At 42.3% G+C, this 24548-nt stretch overlaps 3 protein-coding genes and 1 long non-coding RNA gene across 4 annotated transcripts; 2 read left to right on the top strand and 2 right to left on the bottom strand.

The window, feature by feature from the left end:
- Window positions 1-809: 809 nt before the first annotated feature.
- On the top strand, window positions 810-6922 carry LOC118402720 (39S ribosomal protein L27, mitochondrial-like). The gene is made up of 4 exons (XM_035800909.2): window positions 810-999; window positions 4043-4171; window positions 5759-5826; window positions 6100-6922. Exons 1-4 carry the CDS (start codon window positions 960-962, stop codon window positions 6304-6306), a joined length of 444 nt encoding a protein of 147 aa, XP_035656802.1. The 5' UTR covers window positions 810-959; the 3' UTR covers window positions 6307-6922.
- A 1601-nt stretch (window positions 6923-8523) lies between these two features.
- Window positions 8524-18830, bottom strand: LOC118402719 (uncharacterized). The gene is made up of 5 exons (XM_035800908.2): window positions 18336-18830; window positions 17974-18083; window positions 12535-12630; window positions 10481-10648; window positions 8524-10247 (listed from the first exon to the last, which is right to left on the bottom strand). Exons 1-5 carry the CDS (start codon window positions 18406-18408, stop codon window positions 10050-10052), a joined length of 645 nt encoding a protein of 214 aa, XP_035656801.1. The 5' UTR covers window positions 18409-18830; the 3' UTR covers window positions 8524-10049.
- On the bottom strand, window positions 16579-17945 carry LOC127911384 (uncharacterized). Its single transcript, XR_008078162.1, has 2 exons — window positions 17364-17945; window positions 16579-17306 (listed from the first exon to the last, which is right to left on the bottom strand). It is a non-coding gene; the product is annotated as an uncharacterized LOC127911384 (long non-coding RNA).
- Window positions 18831-19602: 772 nt separating the features above from the next.
- Window positions 19603-23888, top strand: LOC127911387 (collagen alpha-2(V) chain-like). Its single transcript, XM_052477855.1, has 4 exons — window positions 19603-19617; window positions 20261-20725; window positions 20859-23327; window positions 23868-23888. Exons 1-4 carry the CDS (start codon window positions 19603-19605, stop codon window positions 23886-23888), a joined length of 2970 nt encoding a protein of 989 aa, XP_052333815.1.
- The last annotated feature ends 660 nt before the right edge of the window (window positions 23889-24548 follow it).

Here is a 24548-nt window from a genome sequence, read left to right as displayed (position 1 = left end):
GCTGGGATGGAAAGTAAATCACAGAAAATAGAGGTTGTGGTAGCAGCTGCAGAGGTATTTGGGTGTGCGAGACTTGACATCAGAAGAGTTATGGGGTGTGTTAAGTGGTGGTGTCCCATCATTTCAGGCTGTTGGCCTGAAGTAGGACTAAATATATTTAAATAGTGGACTCTGATATATACATTTTTGTGAGTGTAGTGTTAGGTGGTAGGGTATTTGTTTAATATTTGTTTTTCAAGTATAAGGGAGTTATACTCCAGTCTAGTAGGTGGCGGTAATGCAACATTTATTGGATGCCAACCGCTTTAAATCTAATCGAAGAAGGTCTCTCGGCTATAATGCCATGCTTAGCCCATATACACGGGTTCGTTGTCGTGCAGCTAGCTAATTATATAGTTCATAATTTGTAAGTAATTATTGTAACAGTAACATTCGCGACATTTTATAGTCAAGGCTAATGACATATTTACATAATGACATACATTAGCTAATTACCTAACAAATGTACCCGAGGGAAAAACGAACCTCGCAAGCTACAGTAACGTTTAGCTACCAATACATTAACTAACGTTAATAGTTAGCTACCTGTCAAAGTAATTAAAAAAAATAACTAGCTACTCACATTGTTATTAAACAATTATTGTATAATGTGTTCAATATTTTATTTTCAAAAGAATAAAAGTAATTCGCTATTTATCTCGACTTGCAAGCCGTTACAACTCTGGTTCCGCGGGTGTGGTGATTGACGGGAGGGTTTTGATGTGACACAAGGTCACGGTTAAACCCCGCCTATTTCTACATTTTTTTCTTAAAATAAGATTTTAACCCTAACCTCAACCACACTGATAACCTTATGCCTAACTTTAAATTAAGACCAAAAAAAATATCATTTTTGATTTAATGAATTGTTACTTTATAGACCATTTTGACTTTGCGGCTCTGGTAACTAGTAAAACAAGATGGCTGCGCTCTCGTCCTTGATGTTCAAGTCCAGAGCAGGTAACATATTAAAATCATCATTTATTTGCGTTAAATAAAACCTCTTTGAAACACGTCTTTAGACCTAATATACGCCAATGACGCGTATGTATTATAAAGCTATTTAGCTGGATAACGTGTTTTTGAAGCGAGCATGACAATAGCCAATCGCTCGTTCTCTGTCATCAGCTTGCGTAAAGCTGCAATAGGGTCAAATCAAATTGTATTTATATAGCCATTCTTACATCAGCTGATATCTCAAAGTGCTGTACAGAAACCCAGCCTAAAACCCCAAACAGCAAGCAATGCAGGTCAAAAGGCCAAAACCTAGAGTGGAACCAGGCTATGTGGGGTGGCCAGTCCTCTTCTGGCTGTGCCGGGTGGAGATTATAACAGATCATGGCCAAGATGTTCAAATGTTCATAAATGACCAGCATGGTCAAATAATAATAATCACAGTAGTTGTCGAGGGTGCAGCAAGTCAGCACCTCAGGAGTAAATGTCAGTTGGCTTTTCATAGCCGATCATTAAGAGAGAGTTGAAAACAGCAGGTCTGAGACAGGTAGCATGTCCGGTGAACAGGTCAGGGTTCCATAGCCGCAGGCAGAACAGTTTAAACTGGTGCAGGTGGACTGGGGACAGCAAGGAGTCATCATGCCAGGTAGTCCTGAGTCATGGTCCTAAGGCTCAGGTCCTCCGAGAGAGAGAAAGAGAGAATTAGAGAGAGCATACTTATATTTACACAGGACACCGGATAAGACAGGAGAAGTACTCCAGATATAACAGACTGACCCTAGCCCCCCGACTCATAAACTACTGCAGCATAAATACTGGAGGCTGAGACGGGAGGGGTCAGGAGACACTGTGGCCCCATCCGATGATACCCTCGGACAAGGCCAAACAGGCAGGATATAACCCCTCCCACTTTGCCAAAGCACAGCCCCCACACCACTAGAGGGATATCTTCAACCACCAACTTACCATCCTGAGACAGTCATTCCTGTGTATACAGTATTAAGACACCGTGGAGCCGGTGAGAGATATGGGTTGAAAAATGTACCTCATTGCAGGGATGAGAAAGGCGTTGTATTCCGAATTGTCCCATTATCCTAACTGTTACACCAACCAAATTTAACACAATTTAATCTTCTGTGTAATAGTTAGGATAATGGGACAATTCCGAGTAAAATGCATTTCTCATCCCTGGATCTAGATACACAGGAATGTTGTGCAGCTGTAAGCAAGCTGGTCGGATCTGCTGGCTCGTTCGTTCTGCATTTAGTTAGCTAACTGTCACCGGCTGGTGTACTCCTTGCCCTTATGACTCAAATTGCAAAAGTAATAGATTGAGGCATTCCACGTACCTATATGCCGCTTAAGGGTTATACCCGACCCTCTGTCTACACGCAAATTCACCTCGCTTGCAATATGGTTTTGGGAACATAACTTTCATATAAGAGAATTGTTCAAATACAAAAGATACACATAGCAGAGTCGCACCCGGCTGTGTTTTGACAAACGCCTGCTTCCAGCTGAAAATATGAAATGGAATTGTCCAATGGAAATGTGAGCACAAGGTGACATACCTCTGCTGGAGGTTGTACTTGAAAACAGCCGGGTACAACTTTTCTCACCTGCATACAGTAAGTGTATCTTTTGTATTTATTTTTTATATTTTTTATTTAAGCTTTATTTAACTAGGCAAGTCAATTAAGAACAAATTCTTATTTATAATGATGGCTTACCGTAGCCAAAACCCTGATTTTTGGTTGAATTGAACAGTATAAAACAATCAGTTTTATACTGGAGAAAGACGCATTGAAATCATTTAGAATGTATGTGTTGCCACTCTAGGATCACTCACTACTTATAAAGCAAATGTAGAACTTTTATTAATCAAAAACATGAAACACCGTCCAATTTTTTAAAAGATACTGGGATCTGATATTTTGACCATATCGTCCAGCCCTAATTCTTTCTTGCTGAAATTATTGTTAAGTTCCAAATGTTTCCAAAACTGCATCGCAAGCGATGGTTAATAACGTTTCTAAATGTTAACAGAGCGTCAGATTGTAATTCACAGTGGGGTCAATACCTTCACCTGGTATTGGGGAGGGAGGGGAGGCTGTAAAGCCCCCTTGGCTTATCAATAACCAGTGTAGTCCCGACATGACCATGCTATCCAATCCCTGGACAGCAGGGCCCCTTCTATTAGACGTAAACCTAAACTTCTCTTGTCTATCACAAATGTTGATTTAAAATTATATTTGAACATTTCAGTTTTTGTGTATGTAATAATTGCGTGGCCATGCTGTCGAGGGATTGGATTGCATGGTCATGTCTAGCTCTTGATCATGACTCTCAGTTCCATTAGATTATACATAAGTCATTGGACGAAGGCGTCTTCTGTACGGGGAAGTTTTGTTCATGTAAAAACCGAGCGTCGGGGATCTTAACATGCATCACTTGCAGTATGTTTTTAGTTTTTTTTAAAGGTTGAATTGATACATACCTTGATAGGGTTAGTGTTCCCACACGGCCATATCTCCATGTTACAGTACTTGTTTACAGAAAACAGACAGAAGCCAAGAGCCGACCTCCTGTTCTAATTAGCTATCTAGAATGCCCTGAACACCTGTGTGTAAGTGTAACTCAGTAAGTGTAGTTTCGTCGGGTGGCGGCTCCATAACTGTGTGGATCAGTGCACAACTGCTACAGTAACTATCTTTTATTTGAAGGATTGTTTCTCACTGATGAAAGTTAAGGGCCATATGTTTTCGATTGTAGTTCACATGAGGCAGTCGTGGGTGAAACGAATGCCTGAGAACTGTAAGGAGAAGGCAGAATGCTGCCTTGAGTTTGAGAGATTGGTCATGTCGGGACTACAGCTGGTGTATCCGACAACTAGCTACCTACATTGGAAAGAAGTTGCTAGCATTGCATGACCATCACAAATGGCATTGAACAGCCCACTGTCATTATACAAGCCAGACAGTCATTGTATCTCCTTGCTACAACTGTTACAATGTTTCCAAACTACAATGTTAACTCGATGAAATTGCAGGTCTTCTGCTCCCTTGCCAGTCCTCTCTCGCGGACTGGGTGCGGTTCGCCTCCAAGAAGGCAGGCGGTAGCAGCAAGAACGTCGGTGGAAAGAGCCCTGGTCGCAGATATGGCTTCAAGAAAACAGATGGTAGCTACGTTAATGCTGTTTATTTGTCAGTATGCTTAGTTCTGACATCTCTGAGGTGCATGTTATGTCTTTCACCCTACTAGGGCAGTCACTATTCCAGTATCCTGATACTCGAGGCAGGAAACAAAACATGAATAGGAGGAAATCAGTCCTAATGTTGGGGGAAAAAACATCAGATTTTGTCACCCAGAGTCACGTGTTTCTTTTCCAAGCTATAGCACTATGTCACACACTGCGTCTCACACTGAACTCAGCAAAAAAAAAACACAAAAAAAAACGTCCTCTCACTGTCAACTGCGTTTATTTTCAGCAAACTTAACATGTGTAAATATTTGTATGAACATAACAATATTCAACAACTGAGACATAAGCTGAACAAGTTCCACAGACATGTGACTAACATTGTCATGCTGGAGGGTCATGTCAGGATGAGCCTGCAGGAAGGGTACCACATGAGGGAGGAGGATGTATTCCCTGTAATGCACAGCATTGAGATTGCCTGCAATGACAATAAACTCAGTCCGATGATGCTGTGACACACCGCCCCAGACCATGATGGACCCTCCACCTCCAAATCAATCCCGCTCCAGAGAACAGGCCTCGGTGTAATGCTCATTCCTTCGACAGTAAACACGAATCCAACCATCACCCCTGAGACAAAACCACGACTCGTCAGAGAAGAGCACCTTTTGCCAGTCCTCCTGGTCCAGCGACAGTGGGTTTGTGCTCATAGATAATGTTGTCGCCGGTGATGTCTGGTGAGGACCTGCCTTACAACAGGCCTACAAGCCCTCAGTCCAGCCTCTCTCAGCCTATTGAGGACAGTCTGAGCACTGATGGAGGGATTGTGCGTTCCTGGTGTAACTCGGGCAGTTGTTGTTGCCATCCTGTACCTCTCCTGCAGGTGTGACATTCAGATGTACCGATCCTGTACAAGTGTTGTTACACGTGGTCTGCCACTGCGAGGACGATCAGCTGTCCGTCCTGTCTCCCTGTAGCGCTGTCTTATGCGTCTCACAGTACGGACATTGCAATTTATTGCCCTGGCCACATCTGCAGTCCTCGTGCCTCCTTGCAGCATGCCTAAGGTACGTTCACACAGATGAGCAGGGACCCTGGGCATCTTTCTTTTGGTGTTTTTCAGAGACAGTAGAAAGGCTTCTTTAGTGTCCTAAGTTTTCATAACTGTGACCTTAATTGCCTACCGTCTGTAAGCTGTTACTGTCTTAACGACCGTTCCACAGGTGCATGTTCATTAATTCTTTATGGTTCATTGAACAAGCATGGGAAACAGTGTTCAAACCCTTTACAATGAAGATCTGTGGAGGAATTAGGATTTATTACGAATTATCTTTGAAAGACAGGGTCCTGAAAAAGGGGTGTTTCTTTTTTTGCTGAGTTTGTCACACACTATTTCATACAGTCGTTTTTGAAAGTCCAAAGTGTTTATTCTGCTTTGTTTTCTTTTTGCCATGGAAAATTAGGTATCTTAATATTGCGATACTGGTATCGTGACAACATTAGATCCTACACACCATGTTTGAATTATCTAACAAACACTTCTGTTTTGTTGTCATCCATCTTCAGGGAACTTTGTCCATGCTGGCAACATCCTAGCAACACAGAGGCTCATGAGGTGGCAACCAGGAGCACATGTAAGGTTTCACACGGTCACTGTTAATATCCTGGGGTGTATTCATTAGACGGACATCTTAGCAAAACATTTTTCAAAAGAAACCGTTTACTCCAAAGAACAATATGTTTACATTAGGACAAATTCAGGTAGGTCCCTTGCTGTTTCGTTTGGTTCCTAGTGAGTACACCCCTGGAAGTTTTCAAATGTCTGTAGGTGGCTGGTTGATTGTCAACTAATCTCTCTTCCCCCTCCTCTCTTTCTGCCCCCCCCACCACCTCTCTTTCTCTCTCAGGTGGGGATTGGAACCAACAACACCCTGTATGCCCTGGAGGACGGCATTGTCAGGTTCACTAAGGAGGTGTATGTTCCAGCCCCACGCAGCTCTGAGACCTTCAAGGTCATCACCAAGCTGCCCACAGGAACTGTACTCTACAAGACCTTCATCAACGTAGTGCCCAACAAACAGGAGGGCAAATTCAAACTGGTTGGCATGTTCTGAAGACTCATTCCTATTCCACTCTGTGTAGGTACAAACCCTACTCTTTCTATGGACTGGGCAGTTTGGATTTGAAAAGTTCTGTTCACCCGCAGACTCCTTTTGTTGTGAATGTTGTGGAACTGAGCCAAAGCGTGATGAGGATTCTGGATGTTCCAAGGGAATTACTCAAAGCTTCCTGTGTTACCTGTGGTGACCGTTGTCATTGATCCTGCACTCTGGAAATGTGACTGGTCGAAAGTTTATTCAACAGGCACCTTTATGACTTTTTGTGCTGTAAGAAGACATACCAATGTCATTCCATCCAATAAAGTTTTATATATAATCATGACATCAGCAGTCTGTTGGAATTTTAAGCTTAGTTAAGAGAACAATTTCCTGTGTATCCAAAGGTATTTAATTGTCGGGAATATTTTAGTATCGTTTGGTGGGGGAAAAAATCAATATCAAGTGTGAATGTGGTCTATAGTTCTTGAAGTAACCACAGGGTGTCTCAAGGCTCAAGTTTCCCCTCAGTTTTCTCCATACAGACCACGGGAGGGCTAATGTAAAAACGTGTTTGTTTTTTTAAAGAACCTGTGAAGCAGATTGAAGTAATAAATCACACTTTTTAGCAGCAGACTGTATTCTAAAGAACTCTCATTAATCATTAACTCACAGCACTATGCGTTATCTTATAGCCAACTATCTCACTCACATCATTTCATGTTGATGACCCTGGTTCAAGAAACGTTGGGTGTTGACTTGTAATTTCCTGTGAATTATTTATAAAAACCCATTCACATTCTGCTCGTACCAGGATTGAGAGATTTGGGAGAAAAACAAATCTCCAAATAGACATCACACGGGGCAAAAACTGGTTGAATCAATGTTTCTACCTTATTTCAACGTGTAAAACTGATTCAATTTGAACAAAAGTCATGAACGTAAGGGAATTTGTCTTTCGCCAAACTTTGAACCTAAATCCAATGACACGGGGATGTTTTGTTGTTGAAGTTGAATTCACAGTAGTTGACAACTCCACCAAATGTAAATCAAAACGAGAAGTTGGACTGATGTCTGTGCCCAGTGTGATGGCAGGATGTGTATAGCATTTTACAGATCATACTTTACATTTACATTTAAGTCATTTAGCAGACGCTCTTATCCAGAGCGACTTTACTCAGAACTTGTAGAGTGAGTTAGGTGCCATTTATTTTGAGAGTATGAGTTCCAGATAGTATGTCAACTCCTCCCAGTGGAATGCAGAGGAGTGTGAAATACATTACGAATGCCCTGGTACATTCACCACAACAGACAGCTTGTCGAAACACTTCTGATGGAGGCCCTCTAATAACTGATGAGCGCCGTAGTTTAGAGTGTTTATAAGATTTGTAAGTGCTTAGGGGAAGATTGGGTTTGGGGAGAGAAACTCTGCAAAAAAAAAAAAAAAGGGAGAGGTCAAAATGAGGTCTCTACTCCCTTCGCTGACATTACTCAACATCTATTCTACGCTGTGGACATATTTGTGCCTGGTAGAGAAAAACGGACAAATTTCAATGAATAGAAGCAGGAGTGTTCCCTTTTGACAGTAAGTTTGATAGCAATCCTATCAGTTTTTTAAAATTGTACCTTTATCTAACTAGGCAAGTCAGTTAAGAACAACTTCTTATTTTCAATGACGGCCTAGGAACAGTGGGTTAACTGCCTGTTCAGGGGCAGAATGACCTTGTCAGCTCGGGGGTTTGAACTTGCAACCTTCCGGTTACTAGTCCAACGCTCTTAACCACTAGGCTACCCTGCCACCCCAATTAATATAGGTCAAGTTAATACAACAAGTCTGAACTAAAACATGCATATTTTTCCACCAATGTTGTATTTCAAACTGACTTTTTGCAAATTAAAGTCAGTGAGCGATGATAAGCGACACACAATTTTCTTTTTTTGCTTAAGTTTTAATGTACTAAAAAAACGTTTAAAGTTCAATATGTTGCCTTCGCATTTTCACCTCTACCGATAGTTTTGTCACAAAAAACTGTTACATTAAATAGTAAATATGCCTACTCTGCAATGGAGGCTGGTTTGGGGAGCTGTAGGAGGATAGGCTCATTGGCACGTTCGCTCTAGCCAACAGCTTGTAGATACAGTGCGGGTAGGCTAGTCTACATGATGAGATTATTATGGATAGGAGCAAGAATATTTGTTTTTTGTCAAATGGCAGTCATGAATCGATCAAAAGAATAAGACCCTCAATATTTATTGGAAAAGAGCATCAAGATCACTGTGCACTTTCACCACCCTGTGAAGTTCATAATTTATTTCATCTATATTCTAATAAACTACATGGATTCCCCAGTTGTAGTGGGAGGACCACACACACACCATGTCATCGCGTGACTCCAAGTGTACTTCGACACACCATGTCATCGCGTGACTCCAAGTGTACTTCGACACGGTTGTTATATCAATATTTGTGCATAAACGAGTTTCCCCCACCATTTCTCGCATAACACATTTTACAGACACAAAAAGATCCCACCATGTCGAACGAACAAATGATCTGTCCGCATTTAGAATTGTATGGAAACTTCCTGTTTCCATCACAGCTGTCGTGATTCAATTTATCAAAGGTATGACTTTACTCGCATACAAACTGTATGGAAACGTAGTTAGAGTAAACTTTTTTTTTTTTAAAGCGGATAGGTAATTTATATCGACTTTAGTTCACCTATTTGACCCTTTTTGGTTCAGCTATTTAACTATTACTTTCACATGTTTTTTTGTTTGATTTGGGTCACACATAATATGAATGTTTTGCATAGTTACATACTGTATCTCAGTCTAAACACATTGACAAACCCATTCCAGTTTAGCCCAGGAAGTAAATCAAATCAAATGTTAATAGTCACATGCGCTGAGTACAACAGGTGTAGTAGACCTTGCAGTGAAATGCTTACTTACGAGCCCCTAACCGGCAGTTTCAAAAAATACGGAACGTCAGGGTCATGGTGAGTTTCTCTGTGCATAGTTAGTTTGACCTGGGTTAAGACAAAATGGTCCCTGGTCAACTGTCCCTGAGTGAACACACTTTGATTGTCTCTCAAATGGGACCCTGTTTCCTACGTAGTGCACTACATGGGGATTAGGGTACCATTTGGAACATAGGCATTGTCTGCCTTCAGTAGTGTTAATAATTAGTGATGTGTTCAACCACAACAGCTCTCTGGTCTGGCCCTACACTCACCAGTCGTCATCATCACATGTCAGGTAGCTGGGTATTCATAGCTCGGTGTTCTTTTGAAACAAGGAGATTTAGATTTTTCATTAACACGTTCAACCCAAAACAATGTCCTTGTTCTGTGGTTGTCTACGACATTGGATGTTGTGATGAAGCATAATATGTCTGCTTGTGAGGTGCGGACATCTTCTTTTCCACACACCCAAGCACGTCTAGAGTTTGAAATGTAGGCTGATTTGATTATTTAGCTGATAAAGGATATCATTGCCAGTGGAAGGATATCAAGCCATGTACAGCATACAGTCATGTTAAAACCACTCACTACACCAACAGACGACAGTCAAGAGTTGAGAGCGTTGGTCTCAGGAGGACAAACTCTTGAGTGAAACTGACTCATGCATTATCATGACAATGTCTCTTTCTTTGTTGATTTGTCTTCTTTTCTCTTGCAAAGGGTAGAAACACGAGTCTCTAGTTAAAATGCGAAGTTGAAAACCAGGAGTGTTCCGACCCTCAAATAACTCCTGGTCTAGACAGAGACGGGTTCCCGGGTCGGGCTCTGAATAGGGCGGTAGGGTGACGGGCCTGCATCTACTGTCACTGTGTGTTCAAGGCTGGAGTTACAGGTGGAGAGAGGGAGGTCTGAGGGAAGTGCCTCAACACACTGAAGGTCTTCAGAGGAGATGATCATGGACTGGCGAAGAGTCTCCTCGTACGTCGGAGGAGGCTGTAGGTACAGAGACATTTTATGAGATCAAATTTACTGAAATAAATCAATATTCTATGTATGAATATATTTATTTTTTATTTGACTTTGATCTCAACAGGGATTCCCATTGAGAGCAAGGTCTCTTTTACAAGGGAGCCCTGCAACATCCTTCCACAATGACAAAATAGATATTTACATATGCAGTGAACAATACATAATAAAAATAGGTCCAGAACAGAGGAGTGACTGACCTCCGTTTCAGACTGTGTGGGGCTGATACCAAAGCGGTCGGCTATCATAGAGTGGATCTGTCTCTGACGGTCCTTCTTACGGACGCTCTCGTAGGACGGAAGGCGGGGCAGGATCCCGTCCAGGTCATAGCTGCTGGGCTTACCGATGATAAACAGCCTCCCTGGAAGCTGCAGACACACACCAAACATGTTCATATGATATCACTTTTTCTATTTTTCAAGAGTAGATCTGATTGGTCAAAAGACCAGTTAGTGGAAAAAGATCAGAATTGTGCTGACTGTGTAAACGCAGCCTAATTACAAACGGCACTGGGCATCAATAACAATGTGAAAGCAGCTCAGATGTTTTTAATATGAGATTATAATAGGGAGAAGTGAATTAATTGATTAATACCTACATCTCTATGTGTAATAGGAGAGTGTGGGGTACGTTGAGCCACCCTTGTTTCTAGTAAATCATATACAAAATGTATAATTTTACCGAATATTTAGGAAGAGGTCATAATCTCATGGAGTTTGTGGAGGAAGTAACCACATGGCAAAAGTGTTTAAGCAAGTTAGGTACAAAAAAGAAGCTTCTCTATAAGCTTCAATATGAGATCCTAAACCTAGCATGAAAGTGCATCCTTGTAGCTGTGTGGGCTAATATAGTTCAAATGTTTGCCTTGGGGTAAATTGAGCCAATGGCCATGTGGTCATTTGAGTCAATAGTTTGAGTCAAATTGAGCAAATTGAAATGTTTTCTTCCCCAGACGTAATGCAAGGCATTATCGCTGGGATGTGAGGTAACAACAGGGCCTTTGCCTGTGTTAAAAGTGTTTTAAAAAGTATAAAGTGTTTGTTAGGTGTTAAGCCTGTGTTAAAACCCTCTTTAGTCCATTTCCCCCCCGTGGAAATATAATTAGGATAATAAAAAAAATCCCCATAAAAATCTGTCTGTTAGGCTAGAGATCTCTATTATGGTTTTGCTCTACACCCGTCACAAGCGTCACATGACTCGTCTGAAGCACAAGCGTCACATGACTCGTCTGAAGCACAAGCGTCACATGACTCGTCTGAAGCACAAGCGTCACATGACTCATCTGAAGCACAAGTGTCACATGACTCGTCTGAAGCACAAGCTTCACATGACTCGTCTGAAGTCGGTACCGCCGATCGGCCAACTTCTGTCTGTAGTGTCCAAACGTCTTGGGCTACACACTAACATGACCCCTCTATGGAAAGATGACTCTTTCATTACATGTACAGTACATGTTGGATGTCTTGCTCTTGGACACCGACAAGCCTCACAAGACTCGTCTGAAGGTAGCCCAGTACCAGTTTAAAAAATGAATGGAAGTACATTCTGTGTGGAAGTAGTTCAGTGCCTAAAAAAAAGGGCTAAATATGTGTAAAAACAAATACACCTCCTGAGCTTTATTTAATCTCTCAGATATAGGACATTTGTTTTTCCATGTACGAATCTGTTATTCATTGCATTTCTATAGGCTAATAGCAGTAAGGCCAAATTCAATGTTTCATTAAAAAAGAAAGTCAAGTACATTTGGGATACCTAAAGGGGTTGTATAAAATACCAAATCAAATAGCTAAATGATCCTTGGTATGGCCACCTTAAAACAATTCCATATGTTAGCTTAGTAGAACCCCACAGGCTTAGACAATAGAGTCTAGAGGGCTAAAATATGATTGTGTTGAATTGAATTGCGTTTGGGAAATAGAGATAGACATGGTTTTAAAAATGTAGTGGTAATATTTCATTCAGTACAGAAATGTGTAGGTGTCTTAACTTACCCTGGTCCACGGGCTCAATTTACCTCATACCCTGAGTAAGTTATGATGAAAAAACACTTTTTTTGGACAAGCTATGTTTTCAAAACTGTAAAGTTTACATGTATTCTGGTTATTACCAGGTATACACAACATCCTGAAATATATGTAGATATCTTTGTTAGAAAGAATACCATATTTCCCTTGACAGAGTGATGCTGAATGAACAAAATGGCTAAACTTACCCCACTCTCCCCTACTATGTAAAGACAGAGGTTTTTATTCACCTGGGATCCAATGTTTCCGTGGGCCACGGCAGCAGTATGTTCATTGTAGGGAGACACCACTAGAGACTGTCTTCTGTTGTACTGGGGTGGAGCATCCTGGGTAGGGAGAGAAGAGGGAAGACTGGTTCAAGTCTGTCTACACTACAGTGGAAAATGTCATCTTACCAAAGTTCAGTCGGTGTAAAATAAAGTTATTCTATTCTGTTCATTTCTAATATGCTCTATTCTGTTCTATTCTAATATGCTCTATTCTGTTCTATTCTAATATGCTCTATTCTGTTCATTTCTAATATGCTCTATTCTGTTCTATTCTAATATGCTCTATTCTGTTATATTCTAATATGCTCTATTCTGTTCTATTCTAAGATGCTCTATTCTGTTCTATTCTAATATGCTCTATTCTGTTCTATTCTAATATGCTCTATTCTGTTCTATTCTAATATGCTCTATTCTGTTCTATTCTAATATGCTCTATTTTGTTCTATTCTAATATGCTCTATTCTGTTCTATTCTAATATGCTCTATTTTGTTCTATTCTAATATGCTCTATTCTGTTCTATTCTAATATGCTCTATTCTGTTCTATTCTAATATGCTCTATTCTGTTCTATTCTAATACGCTCTATTCTGTTCTATTCTAATATGCTCTATTCTGTTCTATTCTAATATGCTCTATTCTGTTCTATTCTAATATGCTCTATTCTGTTCTATTCTAATATGCTCTATTCTGTTCTATTCTAATACGCTCTATTCTGTTCTATTCTATCTTTAACAATTAGTAACGTAGCAGCAACAACAAAGGCATGATAACAGTTCAATACAAATCTCCAATGAATTAACCTCAAGCCAGGTTACTAGGCGGTGATGGAATAACTGGGCTATAGAGCTGTAATTACACTGTCTTCATGCCCGATAATATACTCCACTCAATATACTCCAATCAGTCTTGTTAAGGGCTACCAGAGCTGTTCTCCTGATCTGATGCATGTTATGCACTATCGACCACACAATGTAAAATGCCTTTGCCAAAATCTACCGTTAGATCCAACCGTTTATTTCTTTATCCCTCTGTCTCGGCTCTGACTCTCCCTACCGATAACGCTATATGGGTTTTAACATGAGACATCATCGTGCAACACACAATCCCCTGGCTGCCGCCATAATACCACAGCATCATTTGTAATATAATCAACTAATACTGGTTTAACGAAGCGACAGTGTTGATATTTTCAATGTTAATAATATTGAAAATGTTTGGCTTGAATGAGTGGAAGGAAAGGAGTGGGAGGCAAATGGGACTGGAGGATGGCCTTCACTGTAACTGACTAGCATGTGATGCAAAGGAAAAACACACTCATGTAAGGTTATCTCAGATGAGTAGCCTATGGTTGAATTTAAAAAATGGCCGTATATTAACAGAAGAATATCAATGTTTTTGATACAACCAACCTAAAGGTCAAAGGAGGGTTTATCTGTGGTTGCATTCTCAATAGGGGAGAAAAATAAGGATACAAAATGCAGGGGGTAATGATCTTAACCTTATCAAATGAGCTGTGCACTGCATGCTCTCTCATGCTCTCTCATGCTCTCTCAGCTCTGTATCATAACAAATACAGAAAACAGAGTTGCACAGGGAAATATTATTCACGTAAACCTTTTAAAACAGCCACTATAGCCACTAGGGTTTGGCTGGGGTAGGCTGTCATTGTAAATAAGAATTAGTTCTTAACTGACTTGCCTAGATAAATAAATAATCTACTGTACTGTACACTATAGGTCTGTGCTCTACTGTACTGTGATGTACCCTAATCTACTGTACTCTAAAGGACTATACTATACTGTACTGTACTGTACTGTACACTATAGGACTGTGCTCTACTGTACTGTGATGTGCCCTAATCTACTGTACTCTAAAGGACTGTACTGTACTGTACTGTACACTATAGGACTGTGCTCTACTGTACTGTGATGTGCCCTAATCTACTGTACTCTAAAGGACTGTACTGTACTGTACTGTACACTATAGGACTGTGCTCTACTGTACTATGCTCCAGTTTACTCTACTTGAGTTTCTTACAATTGAAGAAAGGGCCCATAGACTCTTGATCTAGTGGTCTTTAGACCACATAAACATTTAGTTTTACTTGGCATATCCCAACTCACTGGATCTGGATCTTGGGACCAATGTTCTGGCATAAATCTTGGTCTTGGCTCCTGGATAGTGCCTTAGTTTTTGGTTTACAAACCATAGGCATCCCAATTTGAAGAAGACAATGCTCTCTGATCAATGGCTGATCACTCCCAACCCATATTTATCCCCACCCAGTTGACTACTTTTAAAATAGTGGATGCCCACAATGGCAAATCTCTATACTAAGATTAGTTATATCCAATGTTCCCTCTAATTTGTTTCGTCATTGAACAAATTTCAGGTCTGCTGAGCGCAAACTTGAACGTTGTGAAAATTCTGTTTAACTTCTGGCATGTGTTTACTTTGAACACTGAGGCCGTACCCGCTTTAAGTTAGTTTTAACAGTGCTAAAGTAGGCTACTGTGGCTATTTGATCATAATGTAGGTCTACCAGAGTGGCCCGCCATCATAAACAATGGAGAAAATTCACCTTGTGAAGACTTACAGAAAACATTTGACCTCTGTCATTGCCAACAAAGGATATATAACAAAGTATTGAGATAAACTTTGGTTATTGACCACTTATTTTCCACTATAATTTGCAAATAAATTCATTAAAAATCCTACAATGTGATTTTCTGGATTTTTTTTCTCATTTTGTCTGTCATAGTTGAAGTGTACCTATGATGAAAAGTACAGGCCTCTCATCTTTTTAAGTGGGAGAACTTGCACAGTTGGTGGCTGACTAAATACTTTTTTGCCCCACTGTACATATTCTTTATCCCTTTACACTTGTGTGTATAAGGTAGTAGTTTTGGAATGGTTAGGTTAGATTACTCGTTGGTTATTACTGCATTGTCGGAACTAGAATCACAAGCATTTCGCTACACTCACATTAACATCTGCTAACCATGTGTATGTGACAAATAAATGTGATTTGATTTGATCTATCATCCAGCCTACAGTAGCAGCCGATGTGTGGTGTTCAATGTAGGTCTATGTTCCATGAGACTTTTGAAAAAGAACATGCAGGGCTTGACATCAACCTGTTTATCCACTTCTCCTTCAGATAAGGAGGTGATGCTGGAAACCACTTTTCAAAATAAAATGCATAATCATTTCCATACCAAATTATGTCCGTCTCAAAATACAACACTGCCCCTTTAAGACAAAAAAACCCCTCTTTAACTGGCTCCTTTCAAAGATGTCTAGAAATGTACACGTTTTGTGTTCTTGGAGGAAGCAATCACTCCCCTATTGCTGACTACAAATGATCTATAACTGGGCTAATAACTCACTAACTAGCAAAGGATAGGAACAAAATGTGACTCACCACCTGGATTCAGTATTACGTAGCAACATTTGAAAATGTGTTTTTTTACATTGGATAAAATGAGAGACTCAGAGCTAGGAAATGGTATATCATACACTACAGTGGGAACAATGGGAAAGTAATTCTGCTTTAAAAGTTGATCAACTTTTAACTCCCCTTTTGAGAAAATGTCCTTTGAATGTTTTGGTATCTAGTGAAGAGCTCTTCTTTGTCTACACCCATTCAGCATTGCTCACACCCTCTTAAGGACCCTCTTAAGGGCTCCCGAGTGGCGCAGCGTTCTAAGGCACTGCATCTCAGTACAAGAGGTGTCACTACAGTCCCTGGTTTGAATCCAGGCTGTATCACCTCCGGCTGTGATTGGGATTCCCATAGGGTGGCGCACAATTGGCCCAGTGTCATCTGGGTTTGGCTGGTATAGAATTATTTCAATTTCATTACGCTTTTTTGCAGATGTGTACTGACACCGGTCATATTCAACGGGTGTTTTACACACGTCTGTAGAACAGCCCATATACTGCATTACTTTTGACCAGGGCCCATAAGGTCTGGTCTGCTTGCTGCAGAAAAACAAACAGGAATCAATCAATCAATCAAATTTTATTTATATAGCCCTTCGTACATCAGCTGATATCTCAAAGTGCTGTACAGGAATCTCTCTTCACCTGAACTAACTTGGGAATGTTTCATGCGAGAGCAAATGTATAATCACATCATTCTCCTTTATCGCATCTCACTCTTATTGGTTAATGAAATCCATTATTACACATTTACACAAAGAGTTCCAAAGAGTTTATAGTACTCTATTGTACCTGTGTTCATATTGTTTTTCCACAGTGTTTACATAATGGTTAATGGATGTTTCTCTAGCCTCGTTTACCAGACTCCTGTTACTGTAATCAGGCTTCCAGCTGGTGAACATGTTAATGATATTGCAGCGATCTTCGCTATAGGATCCACGTTACATTCCCACCAAGTGGGTTAACTCTATTGGTTGAGATACGGTGGGTGTTTGCCTTTCACACCAGAGACCCGGGTTTGTAATGATAATGAGCTCCCTGGTAAGGCCTGACCTTGCAGCCTTAAAATAATGGGTTATAGCACATGTATAATACCATTATAGCCATTTGTAAATGACCTTAGTGATGAGATTAGGGTAAACCCTATAGATGTTTATATCACATTTGTAAATGACCTTAGTGATGAGATTAGGGTAAACCCTATAGATGTTTAAATCACATTTGTAAATGACCTTAGTGATGAGATTAGGGTAAACCCTATAGATGTTTATATCACATTTGTAAATGACCTTATTGATGAGATTAGGGTAAACCCTATAGATGTTTATATCACATTTGTAAATGACCTTAGTGATGAGATTAGGGTAAACCCTATAGATGTTTATATCACATTTGTAAATGACCTTAGTGATGAGATTAGGGTAAACCCTATAGATGTTTATATCACATTTGTAAATGACCTTAGTGATGAGATTAGGGTAAACCCTATAGATGTTTATATCACATTTGTAAATGACCTTAGTGATGAGATTAGGGTAAACCCCATAGATGTTTATATTACATTTGTAAATGACCTTAGTAATGAGATTAGGGTAAACCCTATAGATGTTTATATCACATTTGTAAGGTGTTTATGTCCTTACTGTACATATGTACAATATACACTAGGTGTTAATAACACGTTTCCCTGTTAATTACATATGTATAACATGCATAGCCTTCCTGTATAGTGTTGGAAGACCCTGCATCAGAGAGGGTAATAGTATACATTAGGCGTTTATAACATGTTATCCCTGTTTTTATAAAATAATATAGAAATTAGCTTTTATCCAAAGCAACTTGTAGACTTATAGTCATGCTGCATACTTTTTGCGTATGGGTTGTCCCGGGATTCGAACCCACTATTCTGTAATTGCAAGTGCCATGTCCTACCAACCGAGCTACTTATATCCTTACTGTACAGCGCTGGTTGGCCTGGTAGTTCGACACCCTGCAGCAGAAAGGGTCTTTCCTGTACAAGACCACCAGGAGCACGAGAATCACTACGAAGAACACCAGGCAGGACACTACAGAAATGAGGCAACAAGAACACAGACGTGACTACGAAGCTTTATAAAACATATCCGGCATTAATGTAAACATATAGGTTATACATGATTCCTTTTTAATGTGTATTTATAACACATGCAAAACATACAGAACTAAACGATCAACAGTTAGCCAGTCCTGTATCAGAGCAACAGGTTTATGTCGACTGAATATATATGTTCATGATTTAGCAGCAGCCTACTTAAGTTTTTGTGACTGCCATCACTCACCGGAGGCCACGATGACCGTTAGCTGATCCGCTGTCAGCGCAGGTGGGATAGTTGTAGATGCAGATAAAGACATATTGAACTAAGATTAATCAGCATGTAAACGAGGTTCCGCTGTGTAAACGGCCCACATAAAAATGTTGGCTTTCACTGGCATGATATTAGGCTACTCCTGTCCAAACCAAGAAGATCAAAATAAATCGATTATCTTCCTCTTCATTCGAGGGCAGAGCCGGACACTGTTGTTAAATCCAGTTTAACTGCAGGATTCTGCCACCTATTTTGCTGCTTTGATTCAGCCTGGTCTCATAGACTAGACGTAACATAGTAAACTTAAATCAGGATACTAAAATTAGTACGATAAACTAAAACATATTTTTTACATTACATTTTAGTCATTTAGCAGACGCTCTTATCCAGAGTGACTTACAAATAGTGTATTCATTTTAAGATAGCTAGGTGAGACAACAACACATCACAATCGTATCAAGCACATTTTCCCTCAACAAAGTATTTATCGGCAAAGTCAGTGGTAGTGGGAAAAGATAGGTGTCTATTATATTATAATTTTTTACATTTTTTTTTTTTTGGGGGGTGGGGCTATGGTCACATGAGACAGAAGGTTATATTTAAAGGGATAATTCACCCAAATTCCAAAAGTACATGTTTAAAAAAAAGAAGCAGTCTATGGACCAGGTATGACAGTTCTTAACTGACTTGCCTAGTTAAATAAAGATAAAATAAATAAATACAAAACGTTACATTCCATCTCTGGAGTTATGTTTACTATATTACGTCTACCACTCAGTCCAGGTTGTTCGATTCTGCTGCAAGGTTGTTCTTTCGGAATGCCAGAGCGCGCTAGATGGAGAGAGGGGGGTATGCTGGGCAGCGTGTGCTCTGTGCTCTCCACAACAAAATACTACCTCGCAAACCTTTGCTGAAAAAAATATAGGTTTGGCTATGGTACAGACCTTTCCCGTCTGTAATTTAAGATTGTTGTTTTACTGGAGATAAAAACTTTTCCAGGTTGTGAATGAGGCGCAGCCTACTGGACACACATGGGATATGTTGGAAATTACACTATATACAGAAGTATGTGGACACCCCTTAAAATGAGTTGCTGACGCGTGTATAAAATTGAGCACACAGAAATGCAATCTCCATAGACAAACAACATGTCCCTGCTGCTACGCAGAATATCAGAAAGAGAATAGGGCCAAGGAGGTCAGAAGAGAACATTGTTTCCATAGGTGAATGTGCATCTAATATGAACCATGTGAAGGTGTGAGTAATGGGGAACCAATCACTTGTCTCCACAATATCTGTGCGTCAGTCACCCCCTCCTTGGGCCTTGGGGGAGATTGTCCTCTCCCATGGATCCCTTTTTTTTCTTAGCAAGGTGGAGACTAAGTAAAGAAATATGTCCTTTTGTTTTCTTAGTACTGAACAAAACAACACGTTCTTTATACTGGAGGCCAAGTGCTGGCACAGGATGTGTTGACGTTTGGAGCCATTGTACGTCATCTCTGAGGTTGCATCTATCTTGAGACGGTATATAACCCAGAGGCTCACTCCACTCAGTGGGCTTTCACTCTGTTCACTTTTGTGTGGGTAAAATACTTTATCGATAAGTTATTTTAATAAAATTAATATCCTGATTGTTGATTGACCTTGTCTCTCCTCATTATTGATTCAAATATCTACTACAAGTTCCAAAAATGCAGGTGTTTCAGCCTAGCTCTGTGCTTTCTGTGGTGGTGGGGCAGCCAGTGGAAAATACATAGGTTAGGGGTTGGTAATGTTCTCTAGTTGCGCCGTGATAGGCTCAGTGTTCTGTCACTCATGGGGACACTACGTCACAGCAAAATCTACGGGGAGAGCTCGAAAATTCAAGCCTCTTGGATGTTGCCATAGCATTACATTAGGAGTGCCCAAACAAGAAGGCTTACGGTACAGGGGACACAGGGGTATACAGAGGATACAGGGGACACAGAGGACACAGAGGATACAGGGGATACAGGGGACACAGGGGTATACAGAGGATACAGGGGACACAGAGGACACAGGGAATACAGAGGATACAGGGGACACAGAGGACACAGGGAATACAGGGGATACAGGGGACACAGGACACAGAGGATACAGGGGACACAGAGGACACAGGGGATACAGGGGACACAGAGGACACAGAGGATACAGGGGACACAGAGGACACAGGGGACACAGAGGACACAGGGGATACAGGGGACACATGGAATACAGGGGATACAGGGGACACAGGGAATACAGGGGATACAGGGTATACAGCGGACACATGGATTACAGGGGACACATGGAATACAGGGGATACAGGGGGACACAGGGACACAGAGGATACAGGGGACACAGGGGTATACAGAGGATACAGGGACACAGAGGACACAGGGGATACAGGGGACACAGAGGACAGGGGATACAGTACAGGGACACAGGGTATACAGGGAATACAGGGGACACAGGGTACAGAGGATACAGGGGACACAGGGTCCCCACAGGGACACAGGGGGAATACAGGGGACACAGGGGGGACACAGAGGATACAGGGGAGGGTCCCCACAGGAGACACAGGGTATACAGGGAGGGGAGGGTACAGGGGACACAGTATACAGGGATACAGGGGACACAGGGGGTATACAGAGGATACAGGGGACACAGAGGGGACACAGGGATACAGGGGACACAGGGATACAGGACACAGGGGTATACAGAGGATACAGGGGACACAGAGGACACAGGGGATACAGGGGACACAGAGGATGGACACAGGGATACAGGGGATACAGGGGACACAGGGAATACAGGGGATACAGGGTATACAGCGGACACATGGATTACAGGGGACACAGGATCCCCACAGGAGACACAGGGTATACAGGGGACACAGGGGATACAGGGAATACAGGGGACACAGGGGATACATGGAATACAGGGGACACAGGGTCCCCACAGGAGACACAGGGTATACAGGGAATACAGGGGACACAGGGTCCCCACAGGAGACACAGGGGATACAGGGAATACAGGGGACACAGGGTCCCCACAGGAGACACAGGGTATACAGGGAATACAGGGGACACAGGGTATACAGGGAATACAGGGGACACAGGGGATACAGGGAATACAGGGGACACAGGGGATACAGGGAATACAGGAGACACAGGGGATACAGGGAATACAGGAGACACAGGGGACACAGGGGACACAGGGGATACAGGGAATACAGGGGACACAGGGGATACATGGAATACAGGGGACACAGGGGATACATGGAATACAGGGGACACAGGGGATACAGGGAATACAGGGGACACAGGGGATACAGGGGAATACAGGGGACACAGGGATACAGGGGACACAGGGGACACAGGGAATACAGGGGACACAGGGTATACAGGGAATACAGGGGACACAGGGATACAGGGATACAGGGGACACAGGGGACACAGAGGACACAGGGAATACAGAGGATACAGGGGACACAGAGGACACAGGAGGATACAGGGGATACAGGGGACACAGAGGATACAGGGGACACAGAGGATACAGGGGACATGGGATACAGGGGATACAGGGGACACAGAGAACACAGGATACAGGGGACACAGAGGACACAGAGGATACAGGGGACACAGAGGACACAGAGGATACAGGGGACACAGGGGATACAGGGGACACATGGGGATACAGGGGGGACACAGGGAGGGGATACAGGGGGGGACACAGACATGGATACAGGGGACACAGGGGATACAGGGAATACATACAGGGAATACAGGGGACACAGGGTATACAGGGAATACAGGGGACACAGGGACACAGGTTATACAGGGGACACAGGGATACAGGAATACAGGGACACAGGGATACAGGGAATACAGGGGACACAGGGTCCCCACAGGGGACACAGGGTATAGGGGATACAGGGACATACAGGGGACACAGGGATACAGGGAATACAGGGGACACAGGAGGGGATACAGGGAATACAGGGGAGGGTCCCCACAGGAGACACAGGGGTATACAGGGGACACAGGGGATACAGGGAATACAGGGGACACAGGGGATACAGGGAATACAGGGGATACAGGGAATACAGGAGACACAGGGGATACAGGGTATATAGGGAATACAGGGGATACAGGGAATACAGGGGACACAGGGGATACAGGGAATACAGGGGACACAGGGGATCCCCACAGGGGACACAGGGGATACAGGGAATACAGGGGACACAGGGGATACAGGGATACAGGGAATACAGGAGGGGACACAGGGGATACAGGGGATACAGGGAATACAGGGGACACAGGGGATACAGGGGACAGGGTATACAGGGATACAGGGAATACAGGGGACACAGGGGATACAGGGAATACAGGGGACACAGGGTATACAGGGGACACAGGGGAACACATACAGGAGACACAGGGGATACAGGGGATACAGGGGACACAGGGGATACAGGGGACACAGGGTATACAGGGGACAGGGAATACAGGGGACACAGGGGATACAGGGAATACAGGGGACACAGGGGATACAGGGAATACAGGGGACACAGGGGACACAGGGACACAGGGGATACAGGGAATACAGGGGACACAGGGGATACAGGGACACAGGGGATACAGGGAATACAGGGGACACAGGGGGAATACAGGGGACACAGGGGATACATGGAATACAGGGGACACATGGAATACAGGGGACACAGGGTATACAGGGAATACAGGGGACACAGGGTATACAGGGAATACAGGGGACACAGGGGACACAGGGTCCCCACAGGAGACACAGGGTATACAGGGTATACAGGGTATACAGGGAATACAGGGGACACAGGGGATACAGGGAACACAGGGGACACAGGGTCCCCACAGGAGACACAGGGTATACAGGGAACACAGGGGATACAGGGGACACAGGGGATACAGGGAATACAGGGGACACAGGGTATACAGGGAATACAGGGAATACAGGGGACACAGGGTATACAGGGAATACAGCATTTCCGACAGTTAATTGATTTATTAAACACATTGATATGGTTTTAACGTGATAGCTGTACCTTTAGTTTATGGTTGACATCAGCCAATCGCCGTTCTCAACGAGTTCAATACACATGAACGCACACAACTCGTTCCTACCGGTTTACAAGTAGCATTGTCAGAGTTTCCCACTTGTTATGAATGCAGCCTTAGTTGTGGTCCCGTGACCTCCCTTCTTGTCCTCTGATTGTCTGTTTCTCCCTTTGCACACAAATGACTTAATAAATGTATGTGTCCAAGCACTCGTGTGTATGCTTGTTCCCCCTACCTCACACAAATGACTTAAATATATCTGGACACCTACATTTAAGTCATTTATCAAACACTCTTATTCAGAGCGACTTACAGTACTGAGTGTATACATTTTTGTACTTGAGATATTTGGCCTACTTGGATATTTGTCCTTTCTCTTCTCCAATGGTGTGAATCTCTGTTTCCCCTGCAGGCAGACATGGACAGTGAGTGATCAGGAGAGATGAAGGAGACAAGCTGGCCAGGGTGAGCAGCACAGTCCATTCTGAACTAAACCATGCTTTGATGTGAAGGACACATACGGACCATTTACGGTTACGCACATATCTAGATACTCATCTCAAGTTACGATTCAGCACATTCTAAATTGACTATCCAATCCTTACCCAAGTTAAATGGTAATCACTCTGTTGTCCTCTCCTGTGTTTCTCTCCAAGGGGTATTCTGTTCCTTTCCTGCCCTAGCAAAACTGAAACGTACTTAAAGGTAACTGAAACCTGCTTTTGGGCTCCCGAGTGACACTGTATCTCAGTGCTAGAGACATCACTACAGACACCCTGATTTGATTCCAGGCTGTATCATAACCGGTCATGATTGGGAGTCCCATAGGGCAGAGCACAATTGGCCCAGTGTCGTCTGGGTTTGGCTGGTGTAGGCCGTCACTGTAAATAACAATGAGTTCTTAACTGACTTGCCTAGTTAAATACATTTAAAAAACAACAAAAAAACAGCTGTTGCCCCTAGTGCCTGGTTTCCAAGTCATCTCCTATGTCAAGTACTGATTTGTATCAGGGGTGACTTGGCTGGCCATCTAAGGCCTACACAGCAAGGACCTGATCAGCAGTTCAGCTTTGGAGACTTGTGGGAGAATTGG

The sequence above is a fragment of the Oncorhynchus keta genome, chromosome 24 (genome assembly GCF_023373465.1).
Source record: "Oncorhynchus keta strain PuntledgeMale-10-30-2019 chromosome 24, Oket_V2, whole genome shotgun sequence".
NCBI classification, from domain to species: Eukaryota; Metazoa; Chordata; class Actinopteri; order Salmoniformes; family Salmonidae; genus Oncorhynchus; species Oncorhynchus keta.
This window is presented reverse-complemented; position numbering and strand designations above follow the sequence as displayed.

Coding starts and splice junctions, on each gene's coding strand:
- LOC118402720 (XM_035800909.2), top strand. CDS start 960: ATGGCTGCGCTCTCGTCCTTGATGTTCAAGTCCAGAGCAG. Junction 1,000..4,042: donor GATGTTCAAGTCCAGAGCAG/GTAACATATTAA, acceptor ATGAAATTGCAG/GTCTTCTGCTCCCTTGCCAG. Junction 5,827..6,099: donor GGTGGCAACCAGGAGCACAT/GTAAGGTTTCAC, acceptor TTTCTCTCTCAG/GTGGGGATTGGAACCAACAA.
- LOC127911387 (XM_052477855.1), top strand. Junction 20,726..20,858: donor AGGATACAGGGGACACAGGG/GTATACAGAGGA, acceptor CAGGGGACACAG/GGTCCCCACAGGGACACAGG. Junction 23,328..23,867: donor GGGAATACAGGGGACACAGG/GTATACAGGGAA, acceptor TTTCCCCTGCAG/GCAGACATGGACAGTGAGTG.
- LOC118402719 (XM_035800908.2), bottom strand. CDS start 18,408: ATGTCTTTATCTGCATCTACAACTATCCCACCTGCGCTGACAGCGGAT. Junction 18,084..18,335: donor AACGGTCATCGTGGCCTCCG/GTGAGTGATGGC, acceptor TCATTTCTGTAG/TGTCCTGCCTGGTGTTCTTC. Junction 12,631..17,973: donor AGGCCAACCAGCGCTGTACA/GTAAGGATATAA, acceptor CTCCCTACCCAG/GATGCTCCACCCCAGTACAA.